The sequence below is a fragment of the Petaurus breviceps genome, unplaced genomic scaffold (genome assembly GCF_028583685.1).
Source record: "Petaurus breviceps papuanus isolate PSGF00001 unplaced genomic scaffold, PetGlider_PUasm1.0 90881, whole genome shotgun sequence".
Classification (NCBI taxonomy): Eukaryota; Metazoa; Chordata; class Mammalia; order Diprotodontia; family Petauridae; genus Petaurus; species Petaurus breviceps.
The window spans coordinates 6469291-6482965 of NW_027187369.1; the positions used below are offsets into that span (position 1 = coordinate 6469291).

The 13675-nt window shown below is 46.4% G+C and overlaps 1 protein-coding gene across 1 annotated transcript in view; it reads left to right on the forward strand.

The window, feature by feature from the left end:
- Nucleotides 1–13675, forward strand: part of XPNPEP2 (X-prolyl aminopeptidase 2) — a 49249-nt gene that overhangs the window by 20966 nt on the left and 14608 nt on the right. The window contains exons 8-14 of the mRNA XM_069074047.1: nucleotides 1476–1577; nucleotides 3700–3781; nucleotides 5223–5418; nucleotides 6241–6330; nucleotides 6765–6874; nucleotides 8853–8930; nucleotides 13000–13071. Coding sequence (XP_068930148.1) covers nucleotides 1476–1577; nucleotides 3700–3781; nucleotides 5223–5418; nucleotides 6241–6330; nucleotides 6765–6874; nucleotides 8853–8930; nucleotides 13000–13071 — 730 coding nt within the window. The remainder of the gene's footprint in view (nucleotides 1–1475; nucleotides 1578–3699; nucleotides 3782–5222; nucleotides 5419–6240; nucleotides 6331–6764; nucleotides 6875–8852; nucleotides 8931–12999; nucleotides 13072–13675) is intronic.

The window sequence follows — 13675 nt, forward strand, 5'->3', positions numbered from 1 at the left end:
GATAGATAGATAGATAGATAGATAGATAGATAGATAGATAGATAGATGGATAGATAGGATAGATAGACAGACAGACAGACAGGTAAAGTAAGTATTTATTAAAAGCTTACTTGCCCCAGGTCATACAGCCAAGATGGGTCAGAGGCAGGATTCAAACCCAGGTCCTCCTTCCTCCAGGCCAGCTCTCTAGCCCCTGCAAGATGCTAACCTGCCTTGGTAGAGAGCTTTCTCACAAGGGAGCTCCCCGCACACTAAGCTCACAGGTGCAGACCAAATATAGATGCACATAGGAATACAGGAATAGAACTGATTTCTTTCATCAGTGTAGAGAATTCCTTCCACTGACAGAGATCACAAGCATATATGTATAAATAGATAGGCCACAGCACCATAGAAGGTAAATACAGGCTGGTCTCAGAGTCAGGGAGACCTGGGTTTGAGTCCTGCCTCTGACCCATGCTGGCTGTGTGATCCTGGGTAAGTCCCTTAAACTCTCAGGGCCCCAGGAAACTCTGATCTGCATCAGTGGAGGGAGTTTCCATACCAGGAGATCCCCACACTGTTTAAAATCACAAGTCCAGACCAAAAATACAAGTTATATTGGATGTGTGTGTGTGTGTTTATACATGCATATAAAAATCCCAGTTCATCTCTAGCTCCCAGAGGTTGGGAACTTTTATGCTTAAGACTGACTGCGACTCTCCACTACCACCTAGTGACAGCATGCATGTATAGCAGGGACAGTTACTAAAGGGGGGAAATTTGGTCTCCAAAGTGTTAACAACATAAAACTGCCACAGGCACCCCAATGAATATAGAGCTTTACAAAGCTGTTACTGGGTCATTCGTTTGTTCAATAAACATTAATGTTTTTTCTTTTTAAGTCCTATACTTGGTGCCTGGGGAGATACCAACTTTCCCTAAAAGATGGGCCAGGGGTGGGAGTGAGGGGATGTAGGGAGAAGGAGGGGAGGGGGGAAGGGCCAGGAAGGCTTCCAAAAGAAGATGACTTTTGGGTTGTGCTTCAACAGATGGGTAGGAATTTCCCAGGAATAGGGAACAGCATCACCAAAGTCAGGAAATCACAGGGCATATTTTGAGGACAGTTTGACTGACATGTGGATCGCATAGATCTGTAAAGGTAGGCCAGATTTGGGAAGATCTTGGAGGCTGGGCAAAGGAATCTGAACTTTGCTCAGAATACAATAGTAAGCCACGGAAGATTATTGAGTAGAGGAGTGACTTCGCCAGCTCTATGCTTACACTTCCATATTTCAGTGGTTCAGTGATCTCATCAATGGGGGTACTCATTCCAATGGTACAGATCACCACTTGTCCATACCTCCTCATCCTATGTGATTCTTGTCCATGAATCTTCCCATAGAGAATCTACCTAGTATACTGAAAGCCTAATCAGGTAATCTGGGTGCAGGTCAGTAGGCCCTTATGCATTCTCTGATCCTCTCTGATTCCAGGGAGCACATGGCAGGATAAAGTCACAGAAATCCGAAATCAGATGCAAAAGCACGCAAAAACCCCCACAGCCGTCCTTCTGTCTGCGCTGGATGAGACAGCTTGTAAGCATAGTTGCTAACACTCGACTCGGGGTGGAGGGTAGGGTGGGGAAAGGCATCACACCCAGGGCAAATGGTTTAAAAAGCACCTTGGTTGAGGAAGGGGCACAGGATACCAATATCATAGTGGGCAGAGACAAAGACACAGTCAAGAGGTTACTACTGGGGTAGCTGCTTTTAGGGTGGTGGGTGGTGGGGCGGAGGTGAGAGGGAAAGTTCCAGGAAGGGAGAAACTCACCCCCAGCATACCAAAAGACTACAAGTGAGGTCAGTGCCCTCTAAATCTCATGCACTGGGGCAAAGGCCCAGTTGCCCTGCCCTAGTTATAACTCTGCCCCTTTCCCCTCTCCAAAATCCATTTGACTCTTAGGCCACTCAGACTTCTCTCTAAAATATCCTTCTCTCCCCCTCACACAGACCTACAACTTCTCTCCAAATGCCAAAGGCTTCTAGTTGTGTTATCATGGACAGAATGAATAGGAAAGGGAAAGGGACTGTGGCCCCATGAAGGCATTCTCTCAGGAAGTCCCCCAGCACAGAGGAGCTAAAAAAGCCTGAAAGGAAGGAAACCAGGAGGACTTCCTAGGCCGTGGCTATGACGCTGCCCCCCCCCAAATCTGTAGCTGAACACTTTTCCTGCGTTAGTCACAGGATGATTGGAGACAAAAGTCTCTTCACTGGCTATAAGGATCAGACCCTGGCAGTTTGTAAAATTAAGATCTTGCCTATAAAACTAGCTAGCTTCCTTTAAAGCACTTTGGTCACCCTCTCTCTGTCACCCCTCTATTACTCTCTGACAGTCTAGGCCCTTCTCTTACTCCCTGGCTAGGGAATCTGCACTAACACACAATTGAGCCCCATGCTGTAATACCAAGTCAACCCCTCCCCTGCCCCCATGACACCCAGTCACCCAGTCCTGGCCCTTAGCACAGTCTAGTCAAAAGATCATAGATTTTGAGATGGAAGAGAAGTTTTGGGATGCTAAGTCCAGCCCTCTAATTTTACAAAGGCTGAAACTGAGGCCCACAATGGCTCTGAGGTCTAGAGCTAGGAGACCTTGGCCTCTGAGGTCTCCCTTCATCTTACAGATGAGGAAACTGAGTCCCAAGAAGGTTAAATGACTTCCTCGAGATCAGAGTGAAGCTTAGAAAGGATCCTAAATCTAGAACTGGAAGGGACCTCAGAGGGCATTAAATCCAACAACCTTATCTTGCAGAAGGGGAAACTGAGGCACAGAGACATTATCCACTCTGTGACATCTAGTCTATGTCCACTCTCTAACATCTAGTCCAACACCTCTGGGACACCCAATCTAAGCCCTCTCTCCATTACCCAGTCTTTATAAGGTGAAGACCAGCCCCTACTTTATGATGCCCAATATAGCCCCCCAAACTCCCTGGTCCCATTCTATAGCACCTAATCTAGGGACCATAGAAGATCCCATCTGGTTCCCTCTGATGTTTAACTAGCTTCTCTGTATTCTCCAAAGTCTAGGCCCCCTCTAAAATTTTCTGTCCTCTACAGAACCCAATCTAGCACCCCTCCCATAGTACCTAGTCCAATCTCCTCCAGAATATTCAATCTAACTCATTCTTTATCACCCAGTCTAGAATTTCTTTTTTAGGTTAAAATAAGACAACAGCACCTTACAAATCTTGTTGCTGCTTAGTCTTTCAGTCATGTCCGACTGTTCGTGACCCCGAGGACCCTACCATCCATGGGGTTTCCTTGGCAAGGATGCTGGAGTGCTCTGCCATTTCCTTCTCCAGCAGATTAAGGCAAACAGAGAAGTTTTAGGATGCTGAATCCAGTCCTCCCATTTTACAGAAGCCCACAGTGCCCAGGGTCACACAGGTAGTACATGTCTGAGACCAGATTTGAACTCATGAAGATGAGTCTTCCTGACTCCAGGCCCTGTGCTCTATGTGCTGCAACACCTAGCTATCCAATAATAATAATACTCCATTATCTTATTGATCAAGAGAAATAATGCAAGCATTTAGGTAAGGGGGAATGAAGGAATTAGAGAGAAATCTTCAGGGAGCAAAGCCACCAATGGGGCTGAGGAATGACCATTGATAGCACCTTGACCCTGTAACAAAGCCACTCTTGATTCTATCCCCAGGGCTTTTCAATCTTCGAAGCGATGATGTTCCTTACAATCCCTTCTTCTATTCCTACACCCTACTGACCACCTCCTCCATCAGGTACCATTTTCCTCCTGCCCCTTGTCAAGGTCTGCCCTGAACTGGCCTGCCAAGATCATTGCTATTGACTCTGTACTTGCTTTGACCTTTAGCATTGGTGTGCCTTGGGACTAGGCACCTCTTTGTTGAACCATGAATTGGCCCAACCTATCTCCACATTTCTCCATCACTTATAGCCCAAAATGTTCTGTTTTTCTCATTCACCCAAGGCCATGCTCACAAGAGTTCCTCCAGTCTCCCCAAGAAATTTCTCCAGTGTAGAACCAGAAGGATCTTTAGAGGCCATCTGGTCCAATGCCCTTATTGGGGGCAGTAAGAAAAGTGAGGCGTAAAGAAGGGAAGTGACCTGCCAAAGGTCACATGAGTATTTAGTTTCCAAGGCAGCAATTGAACTCAGATCTTCACACTGGACTCCAAAGTCAATACTCTTTGTGTTGTACATGCTGCCTCTACTCAATAGAACCATAGGACCATAGGCTCACAGATCTAGAGATAGAAGGGACGGGGACCTCAGGGGTCACCTAGCCCAACCTCTTCATTGTACAGAAAAGGAAACTGAGTCCCAGGTAATTTAAGTGACCTGCCCAAGATCATGCATTTAAGCATCTGAAGCAGGATTTAAGCCAAGTTCCTCTGACTCTAGAGGCAGTAGGCATTCCCTTGTACCATATCCCCACCCTGATATGGCAGAAAAGAACTCTAGAGTCAAAGGTCAGAGTCTTAGCTCTATCAAATTACTCCCTATATGACTCTGGGCCCTTCCTGGGTCTCAGTTTCCTCTTCTACAAAATGAGGAGGTTGGACCAGATGACCAGCACTAGGTCAATGATCCTAAGTCCTTGTTCTCTTTTCCCCATGGCCTCATGTTTGCCATTACCTGGCCCCACTCCAGGGTGATAGTGGGGGGGGGGAGGGGTTGGTGGTGGTAGTGCTAGGGATTCAGGTTTGGTATCAGGAAAGCTTTCCTAACAATGAGTGCTATTCCAAAGTGGATTGGGCTGCCTCTGGAAGCAGTGGGTTGCCCCTCTCTTTGACAGGTGTGTTATGGGAATTCCCATTTAGGTACAGGTTGGACTAAATGTCCTCTCAGGTCCCTTCTAACTCTGAGACTTCATGATTCTAAGATTCTGGTGAATTTCTGGGAGAACCAAAGGCCCAGTCACCAGACTTTTCTTCCTGCCTCTACCTCCTCAGGAAGCCTGTCTTGGAAACTTAGTGCTACCCACCAGAGCAGTCCATTCTCAAGGGATGAGAATATGGGTGAGGCTCAAGATGCTACCAGTCAGATAGACAAGACTAGGCTTCCCCTTGCCAGAAGCTTCCACTTAGCCCAACTCCACAGGGAATTTTTTCCTAGGCTCAGCTCAGGAAAAGCAACTCTACATCCTGGTTCTCAGCACCCCAACTGAGGCCTTCCTGATTTTTCCTCCATCATTGGCAGGCTATTTGTGAATGCAAGCCGGCTGAGCAATAATGTCCTACAGTACCTGAGCTCCAACTGCACAGGCCTGATGTGTGTGCAAATTGAAGATTATGACCAAATCCGAGAAAGTGTCCAGGAGTATGCCACAGGAGACGTACGAGTCTGGCTTGGGACTGAATATACCACTTATGGTCTCTATGGGGTCATACCCCAGGTGAGGACGCCAAAAGGGTTCCAAATGCTTTCATTCTATGACAAATCCCAGGGCTCCAGTCCTCCAACTCACCTTGTCTGTGTCCCCAGTGCTGAAGCCATCACACCTTGACCAGATCCCTTGATTAGGAAAGCTACTGGAAAAATCACTGGGCTTAGAATTAGAGAAAGTTGGTTTTAGGTCCTGTCTTTGACCCTTTCTAGCTGTGTAACATTGGATAAGCCCCTTTATAAAGTCATTCTGCAGATCTTATTTTACAGAAGAAGAATTAAGGCATAGGTTATGTGACTTGCCCAGGGTCACACAGCTGAGAAGTGTTGGAGACAGGATTCAAACTCAGATCTTACTGATCCCAGGCCCAGTGCTCTATCCACCCAGCTATCTTGATTCTATTAATGACCAGTGGGGCGGGGGGGGGGGCAAGAAAGGGGAAGATAAAATCCCTATCACTGGGTAGTCCACAGAACTAGAGAGAAAATACACACATCCATGAAAAGGTTTGAGAATGTATACAGAAGTTAATGGGTACCAAGTAGGCTGAGTCCCAAAGTTTGGAGGAAAGAAGAGAGCCCAGTTTGGAAGGTTAATCAGGTCATTTTTCTTGGGGCTGGTGTTTTTGATTTGGTTTTGGAAAGAGGGGGACGTGGGTAGGCAAGGAGCTGAGAGGAAGGCTGGAGGGTGAGGGGAGTACCTAGATGGCCCTCTCCCCAGCCATGCTGGAGCACTTCCTACCTGCCTTTGGTTGGGCAAGGCGTCACTGGCCTGGAGGCACCAGCCAGGACCATGGCTTCCTCTCTTTACTGTTCTCTGTTCCCTGGACAGGAGAAACTTGTAGAAGACTCCTACTCTCCAGTGATGGTGGCCAAATCAATGAAGAACAGCAAGGAGCAGGAACTTCTCAGGGCTGCACATGTAAGCACCAGCGGGGAGTGTGTGGTCTGTGTCTAGAGGAGGCCCTCGTCTGACACCTCAGAGAAATCCACAAGAACAGCCAAAGGAAAAGTCTGTGTCACAAGGGATGTCTCTCTGGGAAGTGAGAGGAGGGAGAAAGTCCGGTGATATAACAAGCAAAAGATCGATGTTAATTTGATTTTTGAAAAGAAATGAAACATTAGAACCTCCTAGCCTCATGCCCCTGACCCTCAGGCAGAACCTGAGCCTGATAGCCCCTCTGGGCTACCCCTCTGGCTGCAGGCCATTGAAGCTGGAGGGCTGGCTTGCATTGCAATGCTTCGGAACTCGGATTTTCAGGGTACACCTGTGTATTTCCCAACCCCTTCGTCCCTCAGGGACCTGGCCCACCCTGGGTCCCAGCCCTGCAGCTGGTTAGCCTCTTTCCCCTCCAGGTTCGAGATGCTGTGGCTGTAATCAGGTACCTGGTGTGGTTGGAGAAGAATGTGCGTCAGGGCACCGTGGATGAATTCTCGGGGGCAGAACAAGTAAACAAGTTCCGGGGGTAATTGTGTAGCTTTTCTTCCCGTCCCATCCCCTTACATTTGACCCCTTCCAGTCAGGCGCTGGCCCTACTTCTGGCCCCCTTGGTGTCCCCAGTGCCACAGTGCCACCTGGTGGCTGCTTTGGGAATGGGGTGAAGAGGGCATTAGAGCCCAGGCCAGAGTACCTCTGGATCACCTAGCCAGATTTAGCACCACTCCCAACCCCCATCAAGGGACACAGTGGAGCTAGGCCCCTTGTAGCGGAGATATACATGTCTCATTCCAGAACCCACCTGACGCTAGAGACCAAGTGAAGGTAAAGAAGGGGTGGGAAGGAAAAAAGAGAAGAGCCCTGGATTTGGAGCCAGGGGACTGGGATTTGAATCTTAGCTTGGCTAATACCTATTTTAAGAACTTGGGTAAACCCCTTCTCCTCTCTAGGTCTCAGTTTCCTCTTCTGTAAAATGAAGGAGGTAGGCCTATAGCTCTAAAGATTCTGTGATTTATTGGAAAGAGTGAGAAATTTGAAGTCAGACAACCTGAAATTGAATCCTGGTTCAGCCACTTGCCACTTATATGACCTTGGGCTAGTCCCTTTCCCTCTCTGGGCCTCGGTTTCCTCATCTGTAAGATGAGGAAATCAGACCTGAGAGCCACTGAGGTCCCTTCTAGTCTCAGATCTAGGAGCCTATGACCTATTTGGTCCTAAATGGGTAGGGGTAGATTTCTTCTAACTTTAAGTAGCTCAGTAAAAAACCTATCCCTCTCCCCCCAGGAGGACATCCAGTAGCGAGGATTCAGTAGGGAGGATTTGGGGGCCAGGCCTAGTTGGGGCCAAGCAGCCCAGTTTGGTTCAGTTGAGCAAGCCTTCATTCTAAAGTAGCAGCTCTATGCAGAGTTCAGGGATGGGCAGAGGGGATAGACCAAATTTGGTCCCTGCCCTCCTGGTCTTAGTCTAGGAGAGGATGCAGCATCAATTCAACTAGCCGAGATACAAATTGCTACAAGTCATTAACAAGGAGGGAACTGTTTTGTAAGAAGCCCAAGGGGAGGGGCTGGTACTAAGCAGGGACCTGGGTTGGAATTGTGGTGGGAGACATTATAAATGAGCAAGAATACAGAGGTGGGAAGGTTCAAGGCGTGTTGGAAGAGAGAAGGGGAACTAAAGAGAGAATAATCCAGTTTGACTGAAGGGAAAAGGATCAAGATAAGGTTGTACAAAGGTTGGATGTTGTCAGATCAAGAAAGGCCTTGAATGCCCACAATTGAATTAAACATTGAATCAGTAGATAATAGGGAGCCCCAGAAGACTTTTGAGTGGCATGATCAGATGTTTGTAAAAGACAAGCCATACTGGCAGCCATATGGGGGAAGGGTTAGAATGCAGAGATAGTGGAGGCAGGAAGACCTTTTGGGAAGAGGTTTTGATCATCCCCTGGGGTGGTGGTGGTAGGGAAATTGATGAAAGGATTGTTCAGAAGGGTGAAGAGGAAATGGAATGGAGGAGGGGCTATACACAGCAAGGATCGTTGAATCATAGTACATCTAAGCTGGAAAGATCCACAGAATCACACAGAGTCACAGAGTACACAGAGAGAAAAAAGTTTCCTGAGGGCAGGGATTGGTTTATTTTTGTCTCTGGTGTCTCCAGTTCCTAGCACAAAATCAGACACAGAGTAGGCATTTACTAAAGGCTTGTTGATTGATTATTGATTTTCTAAGCAGGGAAACTGAGTCTCAAGAGTGGTTAAATGGTTTACCCAAGATCATGTTAGGTGGCCAGCAGCAGAGCTGAGATTTGGACCCTGGGGTTTCTGATTTCAAATCCAGGGATTTTTTCCCATCAGGCTTTAGGATCTTCAAAATCCAATCCTGCCCTCCATAGCTCATTTGAGCCCTCATTCTGGCCCCTCAGACTTCCTAATCCTGGCCTCTACATCCCCACCCCCCACCTCTTCCAGTCAAGTCCCAGACCCACTCTCTTCTTATTCAATCCAGAGAAGAAGAATTCTCATCAGGGCCCAGTTTTGAAACCATTTCAGCCAGTGGCCTGAATGCTGCATTGGCCCACTACAGGTATGAGTGTGGAATGACTTCAAGGCCACCAGCCTGGAGGCTGAGTTGTCCATTAGAAGTCAGGGTCCCTGAGCACTGTGGGCTGGGCAGACGCTTAGAAATCTCAAAGTGAGGAGAAGCCATGAGGCTGGCAGCTTGGACTGGAGCTATGTGCGTGCCCCAGCGGGGAGGGGTTAGGGGAGTGGGAGATGATGGCTGAATCTTTTCTTTCCGGTTGCTTATTTCTGTTGGGTAACCTGTGGGAGAGCTGGTGTGGAAAGAGGCCACATTCCCATTAGTCCGCCTAAGCTGAACAAGAGTACATCCAAGGGGGTAGGCAAGCCAGATGTTTGGCACTTTTCTAGACCAAACATCTGGAAGCTTCGCGGAATTCTTTGGCCAGGCTGACCAGATGGCTCACAACATCACATAAACACAGTCAGGGAATCCCAGCAACCAAGAATATGAAAGCTGGAAGGGACCTCACACATGATCTAGTCTGGTTCTTCCGTTTCACAGATGGACCCACTGTAACTCAAAGTGGGTCAGTGCTTTACCCAAGGTCATGTAGCTAGGTGTGATCTTCGACAACCTCCTCCCCAGTTTCCTGTAAAATGAGAGGTCAACGACATAATCTTGAAGGTCCCTCCCAGCCCCAACATTTTCTGTTCTCTGATCTCTGTTCTAAGCTCCAAGGTTAGAACAAGTTCTCCCCAAGCTCTAACATTCTGTGTTCTAAAATTCTTTCCAGTGCTTGCATTCTATGTTTTAGGAATCTTAGTCCCTCCCAGCTTTGATTTGGTTCTAAGAGCCCTCCCAGTTTAGAATTTCTGTTCTAAGGTCCCCACCAATTCTAAATCCTCTGACCCCACACTAAGTGACTGAACTGGTCCTGACTCCCCAGTTCATTGCTCTCTGCTCTGCTCATCTGTACTCCACTGAACCCATGACCTAGATGAGGCAAGGAGAGGATGGGGATTCTCCCTCTGCAGAGACACATCCTAACTCCTGCCCACCTTATGGGATAGTCCACATGAGCTGTTAAGGCGAAAAATTCCCACACACCCCTTCAGCCAATCTGGTGATGAGTCTCTCTGCCCTTAGCCAGGCTGATCCAGGGACAGTGGGGGTTCCTGACACCCACAGGCCATCACCAAGCCCAGTCATTCCAGTGTGGCTGGACTTGTGCTGGGCCATGGGGGGCATTGGTTGGAGTCTTCCCACTCACCCTCCAAGGCCCAACCTGGGGTTTGGTCAAGCAAGTCCCTCTCTTGCCACCAAACTTCCTCTACCCTTGTTCCAATTCTGGAGGAGTTTTTTGAATGCCTCCTGACCTTTGCCCTCAGTCAGATCAGCCCTAAATCAAGTCATGACATGAATCAAATTTGTCTCTGGAAATCCCTATGCAACCCCCTCCCTCACATTCTCCACAGCCCTCCCCTTCAACCTTTGATATCTAAGGGGAGGCTGTGTTAGGAATTCTAAGTCCTGGGTTCTAGTCCCAGCTCTGCTGCTGACTCTGCCTAATCTTGGTAAGTCACCTTCCTGATGAAAAAAAAATTATGGGGTCGGACTAGGCAACCTGTAAGTTCTCTTCCAGACCTCACAATGCATGTTTTCTACTCCATCTGCGTGACTTTGGACAAGTCATTTCCCCCAACTACATTTTCCCAATCTGTAAAATGAGGAGATTGGACTAGAGAAGTCCTAAGGCCCTTCCCCTTACCTCACCCTATGGCTCTATCTCACTTCCTTTTCCTTTCCTCATCAAGACTAGTGGATATGTCTTGTGTCTTGTCCTTTCAGGGCCCTGATCTATTGGTTGACAGCTAGCTAATATGGTTCACTAATTCATACCAGGTTATTCATTAAGGACTAACTTCCTCCTTCCCTCCTCTCTTCAGCTAACATATATGTAAAGGGATAATGCTTTTACCCCAAAGGCAGGGAATTGCATGTGGGGGGGGGGGAAGAGAAGGGAGTTCTTTCTTTTTTTTACATTGTAATTTATTATTTATTTTTAACATTATTTTCTTAAATTTTTAGTTCCCAATTCTCTTCTTCCTTCCATATCCTCCCCCACTCACTGAAAAGACAAACAATATGATATTAATTATACATATGAAACCATGCAAAACATTTCCATATTAGCACATTTTTTAAAAAGCAAAAAAAAAGTAAAGTGAGGAAATTATACTTCAATTTGCATTCAAAGTTCATCAGTTCTCTTTCTGGAAGTAGATAGCATTTTTTCTTCATGAGTCCTTTGTAATTTGTCTTAGATCATTGTATGGACCAGGGTAGCCAAGTCTTTCACAGTTAATCATCATTACAACATTGCTGTTCTTGTGTACAATGATTTCCCAGTTCTTCTCACTTTATTTTATATCATTTCACGTAGATCTTGCCATCCTGTTCTGAAACCACCATCCTGATCATTTCTTATACCACAGTAGTATTCCATCACAATCATATGCTGAAACTTGTTCAGTCCAATTGATGGGCATACCCTCGATTTCCAATTCTTTGCCACCACAAAAAGAACTGCTATAAATATTTTAGTACAAATAGGTCCTTTTCCTTTTTCTTTGATATCTTTGGGATACAGACCTAGTCATTCTATTTCTAGGTCAAAGGGTATGCAGTTTTATAGCCCTTTGGGCCTTGTTCCAAATTATTCTCCAGAATTGTTGGACCAGTTCATTACTCCACCAATGGTTCATTAGTGTCCCTATTTTTCCCTCATCCCTTCCAGTATTTGTCATTTCTGATAGGTGTGAGATGGTATCTCAGAGTTGTTTTAATTTATATTTCTCTAATCATTAGTGATTTAGGGCATTTTTCCATATGACTATAGATATCTTTGATTTCTTCTTCTGAAAACTGCCTGTACCTCTTTTTCCATTTGGTCAATTCTGCTTTTTAAGGAATTGTTTTCTTCAGTGGATTTTTGTGCCTCTCTTTACCAAGCTGCTAATTTTCTTTTTATAATTTTTTTTTGCATCATTCTCATTTCCCCCCAATTTTTTCTTTATCACTCATCTCTTTCTTTAAATATTCCAGGAATTCTTGTTGGGTTTGGGTCCAATTCACATTTTTCTTTGAGGCTTTGTAGCTGTTTTCACACTGCTGTCTTCTGGGTTTGTGTCTTGGTCTTCCCTGCCACCATAGTAGTTTTTTATTATCAAGTTTTTTTGTATGATTTGCTCATTTTTCCAGCCTACTTCTTGATTTTTAATTTTATGTTAAAGGTGGGCTCTGCTCACCTGGGGGTGGAGAAGCACTGTCCTAAGCTTCAGGTTTTTTTTCACATTGCTGTTTTCAGAGATAGTTCTGGAGGTCTGTTAAGTTTTTGGTGCTTCCAAACTGGTATGATCCTGGGAGAGGTATGGTCACTGCTTTCCTGGTCTGCACTCTGGTCTTAACCCAGGAAGACTCTTGGTCCCCTGCAGCCACAGGTGTTAGAAATCTTCTTTGCTTCAGAACTATAACCATGGCCCCTGTTCCCTTGTGACTAACCCCTAGCACTCCTCTCTGCTCTGGAACTGCAACCCAGAACTGCATATGAGCAGAAGAGCTAATCAGCATCAACTATACCCAGTACCAGCAAAGGGTCCCCTGTAATCTCTTTCTGTTGTCCAAACCCATTATCATCTCTGGGCTAAGAGCTCCCAAAGTTGCTGCTGCTGTTGTGGCTGCTTTTGCTGCCTCTATATGTATGGGGCTCCAGACAGGCCTCCACCCCAGTGTCACAGACTTCTGATCTCTTAAGTTTTCTTAGACCAGAAAAAATATCTCCCCCTGACCTTTCGTTGGCTCTGCCACTCCAAAATTTGATTTGAGGTGTTATTTGAAAGTTGTTTGTGGAGGAATGTTGGGAGAGAGCTCAGTTGGGTGGCTGCCCCTAATCTGCCATCTTGGCTATACCCAAGGGATTCCTTTCTGCAATCTTCATATCACATGGGTGGCCATGTAGTCTTTCTATGCCTAAGTCCAGACTAGATAGATAGTGTAGTCCTGGGGCTACATGAAGAAGGGGCAGGAGAACAGGTTTAAACTGTTCCTTTAACGGCCCCCTTTTTGTTTTCAGTCCAACCAAGGATATCCACCGCAACCTGTCCGAAGATGAGATGTACCTGCTGGATTCTGGAGGGCAATACTGGTAAGTCACCCCCCCTCCTCAGGTCTGTACAGCTCATGTGGGCAATCTCTTACCTTCTCCCCTGCCTCATACCTGTGGAGGGACTCAAGGGGATTCTACCCCTCCATGTCCTGCCCTCAGGGAGCATCTGGTACAAAATAGATATACCAAGATGCAACTGGCTGTAGTGCAGGGAATCTTACCATTTTTGTGTACCAAGGATCCCTTTGGTAGTCTGTGTTCGTAAAAATGTTTTCAAATGATAAAATAAAATACACAGGAGTATAAAGGAAACAAATAATATTGAAATATCTTTTCTCTATCCAAGTCCCCTAGACCCCAGAAATCTATACATGGACAAAATTAGGAACCCCTATAATAGTGGAGAGAGCCCTGACCTGGGCATTGGGGTCCTGGGTTCTAGTCCTGGATTTCCATTGACTCACTGTATGACATGGAGCAAATCTCTGTAAGTTACAGAGCACCTGCCTGTATGTGTTCATAGAGGGAGTTTCCCCCCTGGGAGCTCCCTATGTTAATGAAATCCTGGATCTAGTCCAAAAGAAAAATGACCTGGGATTGGGAGAGGAGATAGTCAGAAGCAAAACACTTTTGAGGAGGAACA